General features: G+C 45.9%; 1 protein-coding gene across 1 annotated transcript in view; it reads left to right on the top strand.

Moving 5' to 3' along the window:
- The window catches only part of LOC123774651 (latrophilin Cirl), a gene marked incomplete in the record, with an annotated part of 777,474 nt that overhangs the window by 745,163 nt on the left and 19,040 nt on the right, over positions 1-13,271 (top strand). The window contains 1 exon segment of the mRNA XM_069310742.1: positions 9,572-9,675. Within this exon segment, the coding sequence (XP_069166843.1) occupies positions 9,572-9,675 (104 nt within the window).

A 13,271-nucleotide genomic window follows, 5' to 3' on the forward strand; every position in this document is an offset into this window, starting at 1 on the left:
ATTAACATTAACAACTTTAATCACAGCTATTCCACTTGGGTAGGACGTTGAAAAACTAACACTTTAAAGATCATATTACACCTATATTGGGTCTAATGCCAACCGCGTCAGGCCCAATATAGTGAAAATGAATTTTGGAGATAATTTTTCAACTTCATGCCCAAATAAAGAACGACTGATTCGTCAATCAGTTAACTGGGAGTGTCGTTACCTGAAGTTGGCGTCAAGACTGGCCAGTTGAGTCTTGGCGCTGCCTCCGCCCACCCAAGCCAGGCCATCCAGGCTATTATATCACCTATTATTATGGGCTGTTTATCTCCGAAGTGAAAAATATAAAAGCTTTCCTCTTCGTGCGCATTTGCATCAGGAAAGACTCTTATGGATTGCTGACTATTTTCAGGTAATTACTATTTTCAGGTAATTATATGATTGGTTCACAAATACACACATTGGATACCACTGGAAATTATAGTTCACGGATGCTTGTGCTGGATTCTACTATAAATGATCTCGAGATTGTTCGTGTGTCGTAAGGAGATGGGAAGAAAAGCGAGTGGTGTCAGTATATTTTGTGACGTGTAGAGATATATATGAGTGTGTTATGTATTCATTGATATTTTTCCCTGGCTGTGATTTATTGGGCATTATCGTGGAGGTGATCCAGGAGGGGGTAGTGGGGGCGGATCACTCCCCCGGGCGTGGTGAAGCACCTTGACTCCTCTTGCAGGACACAACAGCCAGTGCTTTCCAATGCGCTCTACTCCAAACATTACCCTCCACGGCCAATAGCAGAGTTTTCAGTTCGGGTTCTGCGGCCGTGTCCCCTCGAACTGGTTCCCTCACGACCTCCCCTCATTCTGAGGAAGCTTGCCGCAAGTGCCTCATCATGCCCTAATCAACGTGAGAAAGACTGCAGCTAGCCCAGCTACTCCGACCCGGATTTTGTAGATATTTCATGTGCATCACAGATCCGCCAGGCATAGCCCTGCCTCCCTTGGCTTATTCTCCTGTGATCAATCTTAAATCTTACTCTTTTTTTTTCGTCGAGGCAAAGTACAGGAAGTACAGCAGGAGGGAGACGAGTGAGGTGACGAAAGGGAAGGAGAGGATAGTGGTGGTACTTACCTAAGAGTGCCTACGGGGGAATGAAATTGAAATAAGTTTATTGAGGTAAAATACACACAAAGGGATGAGGTAGCTCAAGCTATTCTCACCCCGTTCAGTACAACGTGTTAATACATACATAGACACACATCACAAACAATAAACATATTACCAAACATTCTGAGAGATAAACATATACATTTCCTCCTTTACACAAGTAGTTACGGGGGAATGAGGTCCTAGCGCTTTATGCCGCCTGCATTGTTGTTGTTGCATTACAACCTAACTATTTTAACATTCGAATTCTTTATTTAATCTGGCCTTAATGTTGTGGATGGAGGTGGCTTCCACAACTTCTTCTTGCAGTGCATTCCACTTGTTGACTTCCCGTACAGGGTTACCTTTCGATGATTCCGAGGATCATTGTCCCCGCGGCCCGGTCTCTGACCAGGCCTCCTGGTTGGTGGACTGGTCAACCAGGCTGTTCAACGTGCAACAACTCGCTGCATGACGGTCTTTCCCAGTTACCCCAGCCTGGCTCTCCCTCTTGTACACCAGTCTTTCATGAGGGACAATGCCACATGTTTCTTGACAGTCTTAGAAAATACAGTCTACCCAACCTTCCTTCCCCCCCCCCCTCCCCCGTCTTATTTTTAGTAACCTTGTCATAAAATTCAATCAAGTTTGTCAGGCACGACTTTGCCTTTTTCTAAATTCAAGCTGACCTATTGATCACATAGTCGGGCCTCTGTAGATGCCCCACCATTCTCCACCTGATTACTTTCTCCAGCACTTTACATGTCAATACTTGTCTGTAATGTAGAGTCTCCATTCTATCCCATTTTTAAATATTGGGACTACGTTTGCCTTTTTCAAAATTTCTGAGAGATTTATTTTTTTCAGGCATTTTATTTAAAAAATTAGATAATGGGGTGACAAAGTACTTCTGTAGCCTCCTTTTTATCTGTGCAGTAAGTGCATTGTCATCCATTGTTTTTTCCAGCCTTTTGTCTCTCAATCTTGGTCTCTACACTGGTTCTATTGTAAAGACTTCCTGAAATCTTTTGTTGAACTCCTGACATACCTCATTATTATTTATAGTGATAATCCCCCTATTGTCTCCCTAATCTGAGTACATGGTGTTTTTCCTCCTTATATGGCTATCGAACTGCTTTGGCTGCTCCTAAGCTTTAATAGCAAAGTCATTTTCAAATTGTTATTCAATTTCTCTCCTAATTCGGGTGTACTCGTTTGTGTTTCCCTTTATTGGCCTTTATTCTTAGTTCTCTGTACTTTTTTCAGTTTTTTTTCCTTTTAGCTCCCCAGCATTGCCTATTGAACCAAGGGTTTACTTATTGTTCTCGTCCACCTCCTCCTTAAGGGGTATAAGCTGCTTCATTGCATCAGCACATTCACCAACAAAAAAATTCCTTTGTCTCATTTGCTCTTTCCCTTCCATTTCTCTCTCCCGTTGGATTTCAGGCAGAGTCCCTCATCTTGTTAGTCCTCCACGTCTGTAACCACTCTTCTTCAACAGGTTTCTTTCTGTAACCAACCCCTTTATCACTACCATGTATCCAAGCATGACAATGCAGTGGTCACTAACTCCTAAAGTCATCTCATACTCTGTTTTCAACATCTGCCTCATTTTTGCAAAATGGCAGATCCAGTAATGCTGGTAGATCCTCTCCTCTTAGTTGGTTCTGTAATATGGTGAGGTAGTGAGCCTAAGCCACTACCAGAATATTCAGATTGTAAACTCTGTGACAAACCTTTAAGACATTCACTAGAACACTATATTGTTCAATGCGAAACCGTGAAATATTTTAGACCTCCTGGTCTATTACCACCAACTGTGTATCTATTTAAATGAATTTGGTGTACTGGACGACATCCTAACAATTTATCAAAAATTTGCTTGTTCATTTTAAAGAATGAAGAACAATTTTATTTATATTATTTTTAAGCTGCATCACTTATGAACCATCCCTGCCCTTGTGTGGCAGTGCACAATAGAAAGTTGAATTTACACATTCGTACATTGAAACGTGTATACAGTCTAATGTAGTTGATTGTAACGATGATATATATATATATATATATATATATATATATATATATATATATATATATATATATATATATATATATGCAAACAAGCCTGAATGGTCCCCAGGACTATATACAACTGAAAACTCACACCCCAGAAGTGACTCGAACCCATACTCCCACAACTGGTATGTACAGGGACGCCTTAATCCGCTTGACCATCACGACCGGACATAAGGAAGTGATAGCCGAGGCTATTTGAACCACTTCCCCGCCGGCACTCGGATGGTAATCTTGGGCATAGCATTTTATCAAATCACCTCATTCTTTGGGGCACACGTGAGGAACACAAATGCAAACAAGCCTGAATGGTCCCCAGGACTATATACAACTGAAAACTCACACCCCAGAAGTGACTCGAACCCATACTCCCACAACTGGTATGTACAGGGACGCCTTAATCCGCTTGACCATCACGACCGGACATAAGGAAGTGATAGCCGAGGCTATTTGAACCACTTCCCCGCCGGCACTCGGATGGTAATCTTGGGCATAGCATTTTATCAAATCACCTCATTCTTTGGGGCACACGTGAGGAACACAAATGCAAACAAGCCTGAATGGTCCCCAGGACTATATACAACTGAAAACTCACACCCCAGAAGTGACTCGAACCCATACTCCCACAACTGGTATGTACAGGGACGCCTTAATCCGCTTGACCATCACGACCGGACATAAGGAAGTGATAGCCGAGGCTATTTGAACCACTTCCCCGCCGGCACTCGGATGGTAATCTTGGGCATAGCATTTTATCAAATCACCTCATTCTTTGGGGCACACGTGAGGAACACAAATGCAAACAAGCCTGAATGGTCCCCAGGACTATATACAACTGAAAACTCACACCCCAGAAGTGACTCGAACCCATACTCCCACAACTGGTATGTACAGGGACGCCTTAATCCGCTTGACCATCACGACCGGACATAAGGAAGTGATAGCCGAGGCTATTTGAACCACTACCCCGCCGGCACTCGGATGGTAATCTTGGGCATAGCATTTTATCAAATCACCTCATTCTTTGGGGCACACGTGAGGAACACAAATGCAAACAAGCCTGAATGGTCCCCAGGACTATATACAACTGAAAACTCACACCCCAGAAGTGACTCGAACCCATACTCCCACAACTGGTATGTACAGGGACGCCTTAATCCGCTTGACCATCACGACCGGACATAAGGAAGTGATAGCCGAGGCTATTTGAACCACTTCCCCGCCGGCACTCGGATGGTAATCTTGGGCATAGCATTTTATCAAATCACCTCATTCTTTGGGGCACACGTGAGGAACACAAATGCAAACAAGCCTGAATGGTCCCCAGGACTATATACAACTGAAAACTCACACCCCAGAAGTGACTCGAACCCATACTCCCACAACTGGTATGTACAGGGACGCCTTAATCCGCTTGACCATCACGACCGGACATAAGGAAGTGATAGCCGAGGCTATTTGAACCACTTCCCCGCCGGCACTCGGATGGTAATCTTGGGCATAGCATTTTATCAAATCACCTCATTCTTTGGGGCACACGTGAGGAACACAAATGCAAACAAGCCTGAATGGTCCCCAGGACTATATACAACTGAAAACTCACACCCCAGAAGTGACTCGAACCCATACTCCCACAACTGGTATGTACAGGGACGCCTTAATCCGCTTGACCATCACGACCGGACATAAGGAAGTGATAGCCGAGGCTATTTGAACCACTTCCCCGCCGGCACTCGGATGGTAATCTTGGGCATAGCATTTTATCAAATCACCTCATTCTTTGGGGCACACGTGAGGAACACAAATGCAAACAAGCCTGAATGGTCCCCAGGACTATATACAACTGAAAACTCACACCCCAGAAGTGACTCGAACCCATACTCCCACAACTGGTATGTACAGGGACGCCTTAATCCGCTTGACCATCACGACCGGACATAAGGAAGTGATAGCCGAGGCTATTTGAACCACTTCCCCGCCGGCACTCGGATGGTAATCTTGGGCATAGCATTTTATCAAATCACCTCATTCTTTGGGGCACACGTGAGGAACACAAATGCAAACAAGCCTGAATGGTCCCCAGGACTATATACAACTGAAAACTCACACCCCAGAAGTGACTCGAACCCATACTCCCACAACTGGTATGTACAGGTCGTGATGGTCAAGCGGATTAAGGCGTCCCTGTACATACCAGTTGTGGGAGTATGGGTTCGAGTCACTTCTGGGGTGTGAGTTTTCAGTTGTATATAGTCCTGGGGACCATTCAGGCTTGTTTGCATTTGTGTTCCTCACGTGTGCCCCAAAGAATGAGGTGATTTGATAAAATGCTATGCCCAAGATTACCATCCGAGTGCCGGCGGGGAAGTGGTTCAAATAGCCTCGGCTATCACTTCCTTATGTCCGGTCGTGATGGTCAAGCGGATTAAGGCGTCCCTGTACATACCAGTTGTGGGAGTATGGGTTCGAGTCACTTCTGGGGTGTGAGTTTTCAGTTGTATATAGTCCTGGGGACCATTCAGGCTTGTTTGCATTTGTGTTCCTCACGTGTGCCCCAAAGAATGAGGTGATTTGATAAAATGCTATGCCCAAGATTACCATCCGAGTGCCGGCGGGGAAGTGGTTCAAATAGCCTCGGCTATCACTTCCTTATGTCCGGTCGTGATGGTCAAGCGGATTAAGGCGTCCCTGTACATACCAGTTGTGGGAGTATGGGTTCGAGTCACTTCTGGGGTGTGAGTTTTCAGTTGTATATAGTCCTGGGGACCATTCAGGCTTGTTTGCATTTGTGTTCCTCACGTGTGCCCCAAAGAATGAGGTGATTTGATAAAATGCTATGCCCAAGATTACCATCCGAGTGCCGGCGGGGAAGTGGTTCAAATAGCCTCGGCTATCACTTCCTTATGTCCGGTCGTGATGGTCAAGCGGATTAAGGCGTCCCTGTACATACCAGTTGTGGGAGTATGGGTTCGAGTCACTTCTGGGGTGTGAGTTTTCAGTTGTATATAGTCCTGGGGACCATTCAGGCTTGTTTGCATTTGTGTTCCTCACGTGTGCCCCAAAGAATGAGGTGATTTGATAAAATGCTATGCCCAAGATTACCATCCGAGTGCCGGCGGGGAAGTGGTTCAAATAGCCTCGGCTATCACTTCCTTATGTCCGGTCGTGATGGTCAAGCGGATTAAGGCGTCCCTGTACATACCAGTTGTGGGAGTATGGGTTCGAGTCACTTCTGGGGTGTGAGTTTTCAGTTGTATATAGTCCTGGGGACCATTCAGGCTTGTTTGCATTTGTGTTCCTCACGTGTGCCCCAAAGAATGAGGTGATTTGATAAAATGCTATGCCCAAGATTACCATCCGAGTGCCGGCGGGGAAGTGGTTCAAATAGCCTCGGCTATCACTTCCTTATGTCCGGTCGTGATGGTCAAGCGGATTAAGGCGTCCCTGTACATACCAGTTGTGGGAGTATGGGTTCGAGTCACTTCTGGGGTGTGAGTTTTCAGTTGTATATAGTCCTGGGGACCATTCAGGCTTGTTTGCATTTGTGTTCCTCACGTGTGCCCCAAAGAATGAGGTGATTTGATAAAATGCTATGCCCAAGATTACCATCCGAGTGCCGGCGGGGAAGTGGTTCAAATAGCCTCGGCTATCACTTCCTTATGTCCGGTCGTGATGGTCAAGCGGATTAAGGCGTCCCTGTACATACCAGTTGTGGGAGTATGGGTTCGAGTCACTTCTGGGGTGTGAGTTTTCAGTTATATATATATATATATATATATATATATATATATATATATATATATATATATATATATATATATATATATAATATGTGCTTCAGCCTACAGTTTAGACCTATTGTCTTGTGTATGACCCTCTGTCCTGCGTGACAATGAATACCAGCATTATCCTCACTCTAATAAGACCTAATTAAATTCCTCAGATTAGGCAAAATAGTAATTAATTTTTGTCAATAAAGCTGTTAATACTAATAAATATAATATGGTGCTTTAAGAAGTGTTTGTCTGGCATGTCGACCAGTTTTGCTCTCCATGTCTCGTCACCCCTGTGAGGGCTCGCTCCTTGTTTATCCAGTTTTATTTCTGTGGTCAAAGTCCCTTAGTATTAGGGATTTAGCTCTCGTTTCCCATTCCACTGTAACTGGGTTTTTCTATTACATTTAGTAGTGAGAGGAAGAGGGCTGTGGTGGGAGGGAGAGGGCAGTGGTGGGAGGGAGAGGGCAGAGGTGGTGGGAAGGAAGAGGGCTGTGGTGGGAGGGAGAGGGCAGTGGTGGGAGGGAGAGGGCAGAGGTGGTGGGAAGGAAAGGGCAACGGAGGTGGGAGGGAGATGGGCGGGGCAAGGCTTGTGTGAAGTATTGTCTCTGGATAATTATGTGTTTGCGATAACTCTTATGTAAATCATTCTGTGATGGGTGCATGAGTGGTTTTGGGGTGGGTGGGGGGGGGGGACGTTGATTGATCGCATAGTTGAAGGCTTCTCCTGATAGATTAATGTGTCTGGCTCACTGTCCTGTCTGCACAAGTTTTTTTTAGAATTTTTTTGTTTTGTTTTTCGTCTGCGATAAAAAAGATAGTGCGGTTGTGCGAATTTACAAATATTTTGCGGTTTTGCGTGAGCGATTGTTCGCTTATCTTATCAGTGGCTACTGTGAAGTCTGGCATGCCCCGTCTTATCAGTGGCTACTGTGAAGTCTGGCATGCCCCGTCTTATCAGTGGCTACTGTGAAGTCTGGCATGCCCCGTCTTATCAGTGGCTACTGTGAAGTCTGGCATGCCCCGTCTACTGCCCTTGTTGTACCTGTTGAGTTATAACGGAACCATTCTGACGTTCCAAGTCTTTTGTCAAGTCTGGCCTTAAAGTTATTGATGCAGGTGGCTGCCACAACCAGTGCGTTTCATATTTGTTGACCACCCGTACAGGATACGAGCATTTACTTACGTTCCTTTTTAACCACTTGGGCTGGACGGTAGCACGACGGTCTCGTTTCATGCAGGTCGGCGTTCAATCCTTGACCGTCCAAGTGGTTGGCACCATTCCTTCCCTCCGTCCCATCCCAAATCCCTTCCGTGTGCTATATAGTCGTAATGGCTTAACTTTATCTTGATGAAATAAATCCCCAAGGTAGGTTGACTATAGCAAAAGCTTTTTCAAGTCCTAGTGCACTGTTAATGGCGCTCTCGGCTCAGAGTGGTGGGAGACTGTAGTCATTGACCACGATCTGGGTGAGGGTTCCACGTCGAGCTGTTCCACGTCTTACTGTGGAACTCAGGCTGGGTGAGAGAGAGTTCCACGAAATATTGCTCCAAAGTTCCGATGACAATGGTGTGTTTACAACCAACTGTGCTCATGCCCCAGACAATAGCTCCCCACCCCACCCTCTCCCCCTCTACACTAGTGGGTACACGAGCAGAGTTCCTCTAACTCGTTACCAGGTTCAGAGCTTTTCCATTCGCTCAAACTCCCATGAAGCCTTGCCTTACTAGTTTTCCCCTAGAACACGATCGGTCAATTGGTTTACAACCCAGGTCCCAATTACTACTGGGTGAACTCGTTTAAGTATTGGAGCCCCGAGCGTCGTTTCTTGCCCAGACCTCGAACCCGGCCCACATCGCTCACGAGATCGGGTTGACAGCTCCTTGAATTAATAAAGTAAAAATAAAATATATATATGAATATACATATAGCCATGACTATCTTCAGAGCCCTATATCAGTAAAATAACACCAACGGGATCTTCCAGGTTATTCTGAGATGATTTTGAGATGAAGAAACTCTGCCCATTGTTTCTCGCCGGCGTCCGGGATCGAACCCGGAACCACAGGATCACAAGTCCAGTGTGCTGTCCGCTTGGCCGACCGGCTCCCTTATAGATATAGACCGGGAGAGACAAACCTGGCGAACATCAGAGCCGTGTTTAGACATTTGAACAAGACATGTACACTGTGGGTCAACAATGGTGTATGGTCCCGGCTTGGGACCCACAGATGACTGAAATACGGGAACAAACTGAGGAAGCTGGATCATCCAGCAGTAGATTCAAAGCCGAGGAAGAAGATGCATGACCGCGACATGTAAAATCCCAAGGATCGTTGACTATATAAGGAAGAAATGTTTTGCATGTGGAACAACAGTACGAGTGGTCATAGACGGATACTACAGATACAATAGGAATGTCAAGAAACATGTAACCAAAAAATAAGTGAAGTGAACTAGAGGGGAGGAGGTAGTAGAGGCTTTACTAGAAACATAACTTGGAGCTCTTGTGTAATGTGGCTGGACACTCGACTCTCTTTTAAAACTTTTCCCATTAACTCTGTTTACTTTTTGTGTTCCACAGGCCAACTCCGTGTTCCTGAGTATGTCGCTGTTCATCATGTGTCGACACACCAACATCACCGCCTCGCTCAAGAACAAGGAACACACCAAACTGGCCTCCGTCAGGTGAGTCTTGCGTCCCTTGTATAAGACGCAGCAGGTGGTGGCCAGCAGGTGGTGGCCAGCAGGTGGTGGCCAGCAGGTGGTGGCCAGCAGGTGGTGGCCAGCAGGTAGTGGCCAGCAGGTAGTGGCCAGCAGGTGGTGGCCAGCAGGTGGTGGCCAGCAGGTGGTGGCCAGCAGGTGGTGGCCAGCAGGTGGAAAGACAAACTTGACGGTAGGACGCATAGGTGAGGCAGGAAGCTGAAGGTGGAGGCAGTAGATGGTGGGGGGGGGCGGTAGGGTGGATGGATCAACACCACCAGTTGACGAGTTAACATTTACTGATTGTATTCAAGAACAAATCAGGCCACCATTTTCACACCATTTTGGAGGTTTAATTAATCTTTATTGTATAATTTTTGTAGACTTTCTTTCATTTTTTTTAATTTTGCACTTATAACTTCTGAAATATTTTTCTAACATTGCCATTTAAGATGATCTCTGTTATGTTTATGTAATTGACTTTCTTATAACATTAGACTAACCGCAACCATTAGTGTATTTTAGTGTTGTACAAGCCCTGGTGGGGGTCCTTCACCTGGTATATACTAACAGGTTCTACTAGTATCCTCAACTAATGTAGTCAAGAGTGAGGACTCTTAGTGACGCTGGTCCACAAGTGGTCACTTTTCTATACTAACTTTTCATGTTTACCTCGGGACGTGTGATCTGTGCGCCTTCATACGCTGTTGCAACTACTACTACTGCTGCTGCTGCTACTGCTGCTACTGCTGCTACTGTTGCCGTCATGGCCCTGGCTGCGATGGTAATGGTGGTGGCGGTATGGGTGGTGGTGATGATGGTGACGTGTATAGTGGTGGAGAGGAGAATGCACTCTTCGCCAAAATCCAGAATCATGTGTAAGACGAAGTGTGGTCATTTGTGTTGTCTGCAGGAACAAGCCATCTGGACCTGACTGAGCTCTTGACATTTACGGCTTGCCAGTTATAAGTTCCTCTGTTGAATTTGATGCATGTTTTACTGTTGTTAGAGGAATTTTGCTGATGAGTATGTGTGGTGTATTGTTCACCTGTGTGTTGTGTGGCACAGTCAGGTCCCAGATGCTGTGCTTGAGTTTAGTCTTGGTGGCACCAGCACAGTTCATCGGGTCGAGGATCTCACAGGCTCGCTCACACACAGCCACACACGGCCTACTGCTTACAGTCCCAGGGGACGGGCCGCTGATGCATGAGGGACCTGGGGTTGCTTGCGGTATCTTGGGTTGGTCTCCTGCCCTTGTCTCACTCTCTTCTGTCTCGCACACCTCTGTCATCTCCACGACACACTGACACACACATACAGTCATCCCCAAGACACACACTGACACACTGACACACACACGCAGTCATCTTCACGACACACATACTGACACACGCACTGTCATCTTCACGACACACATACTGACACACACACAATCATCTCCACTAACCTTTCATGTGACACATATTTGTACATGGCTCGTGTAAAGTATATACTATGGTTTACTCTCACAGTTGTGTGAATGTTGACTTTTTAATGGCTGTACTAACAGTGAGTAAAATACCTTCTCCGTTTACCCACGCTTGTTTGAGTATCTTCGCTCAGACATTTAACGCACTGCCAGGGCATGTTCTCGACAAGTCAGATGGAGTAAAGTCCTGTCAAAATCTACACCGGTGCTACATCAACTTCACCCTTACACAGGTTAAGAGGACGTATTAAATGAGACTGGTTTACCTCTTCTTCACTCACACGCACATCTTTGCTTTGAATTTTCTTAATATTTAAATGTCATTGAGAATGGTTAGTGTCAGCCGAGGAACACGCCGTGTTCGTCCTGCCACCATGATCACTACACCAATCATGGTACTGGTGCTATAGGTGAGGAGACTCCTTGTGGGCGGGGTTCGAATCCTCTATGGGGTCAGGGAGTTGCAGTGTGTTAATGTGCAGAACGCATTGTTACCAGGCTATTTCGAGAGCTGACAGGTATGAGTTACGAAGAATAGTTACTGGAAGACAGAATAGTTACAGGAGACATGATTAGTATGCATGAAAATTCTGAGAAATTGACAGAAATAGATAGACAACATTTAGAAAGGGTGGTACATGGACAAAGGGACGCAGGTGGAAACTTAGTGCCTAAATGAGCCACAGAGACATTAGGCAAAATTTTCTCAAGTGTCAGAATAATTAACAAATGCAATGTACTAGGAAGGGACGTGATGGAGACAGACTACACACAGCTTTAAATGTAGATTTGATAGAGCCCAGCAGGCTCAGGAACATGTCCACCAGTTGGTTGATGGTCGAGAGGCGGGACCACCAAACCGAAGTTCAACCATCGAAAGCACAACTAGGTAAATAAAGCTGTTGACTAGCAGGTGTTCACGCAACACTGAGCTACCAAAGGTAACTATAATACGTCAAGCCAGCGCACGCTTAAGAGCACAACACAACCCAATGCACGGAACACACAACCCTAAGCCAGAGGCATGTTAAATTAACAGTCTGGTTTTAAGGTTCAAGTATTGGAGCGAAGGGTGTACAGAAAGCCAGTCTGTCATTCAGATGATGATGGGTTCAAGTTCAAGTTCAAGTATGTTTATTGAGACAAGAAAAAATACATCTCAAAGGGATAGAGTAGCTTAGGCTATTTCTACCCCCCCTTATGATGATGGGAACGGTACACCGGCCCGGCGCCCCCCCTCCCTCATCCTTCCTCCTCATCCACCACTGACTGCACCATCTCATCCAGCACGTAAGGTTGCCAGGTGGAACACCATGTGTATTAGATACTGTTATTGCAATAACACAATGCACGAGCAGTAAGAGTATTTCATTATGTGTGGCGGAAACACACACACACATACACACACACACACACACACACACACACACACACACACACACACACACAATGGAATGGAATGCATTAGGAAGTGATGTAGTGGAGGCTGACTCCATACACAGCTTCAAATGTAGATATGATAGAGCCCAATAGGCTCAGGAATCTGTACACCAGTTGATTGACGGTTGAGAGGCGGGACCAAAGAGCCAGAGCTCAACCCCCGCAAGCACAATTAGGTGAGTACACACACACACACACACACACACACACACACACACACACACACACACACACACACACACACACACACACACACACACACACACACACTCTCACACTCCATGTGTGTGTGGTGCAGGGAGACTCCATACACAGTTTGAAATGTATATATGATAGCGCCCAATAGGTTCAGGAATCTGTACACGGGTTGACAGTTGAGAGGCGCCAACACCACTAGGTGGGTATACACTCACGTACGCTGGCTGCAGCACCATGCCCTCACACCAACCGCACACCGAGGTCCCATTCCCGTCCCGCCAAAATTAACCGGACTTTAAACTAAGTTGGTCCGCGTCAACGATTCATTGAACTCCAAGCACATTAACCCATTAGGATAATTTACGGAATACATGAACCATTTAAACTGATCCACTCCACCTGGCCAGGCTGGACTCGGCGGGCGCACTGATGATATTGAACCTGAGCCGGAGGCGCGCCCCTGGACGTGGGCGGT

Source organism: Procambarus clarkii, chromosome 68, assembly GCF_040958095.1.
Source record: "Procambarus clarkii isolate CNS0578487 chromosome 68, FALCON_Pclarkii_2.0, whole genome shotgun sequence".
Lineage (NCBI taxonomy): Eukaryota > Metazoa > Arthropoda > Malacostraca > Decapoda > Cambaridae > Procambarus > Procambarus clarkii.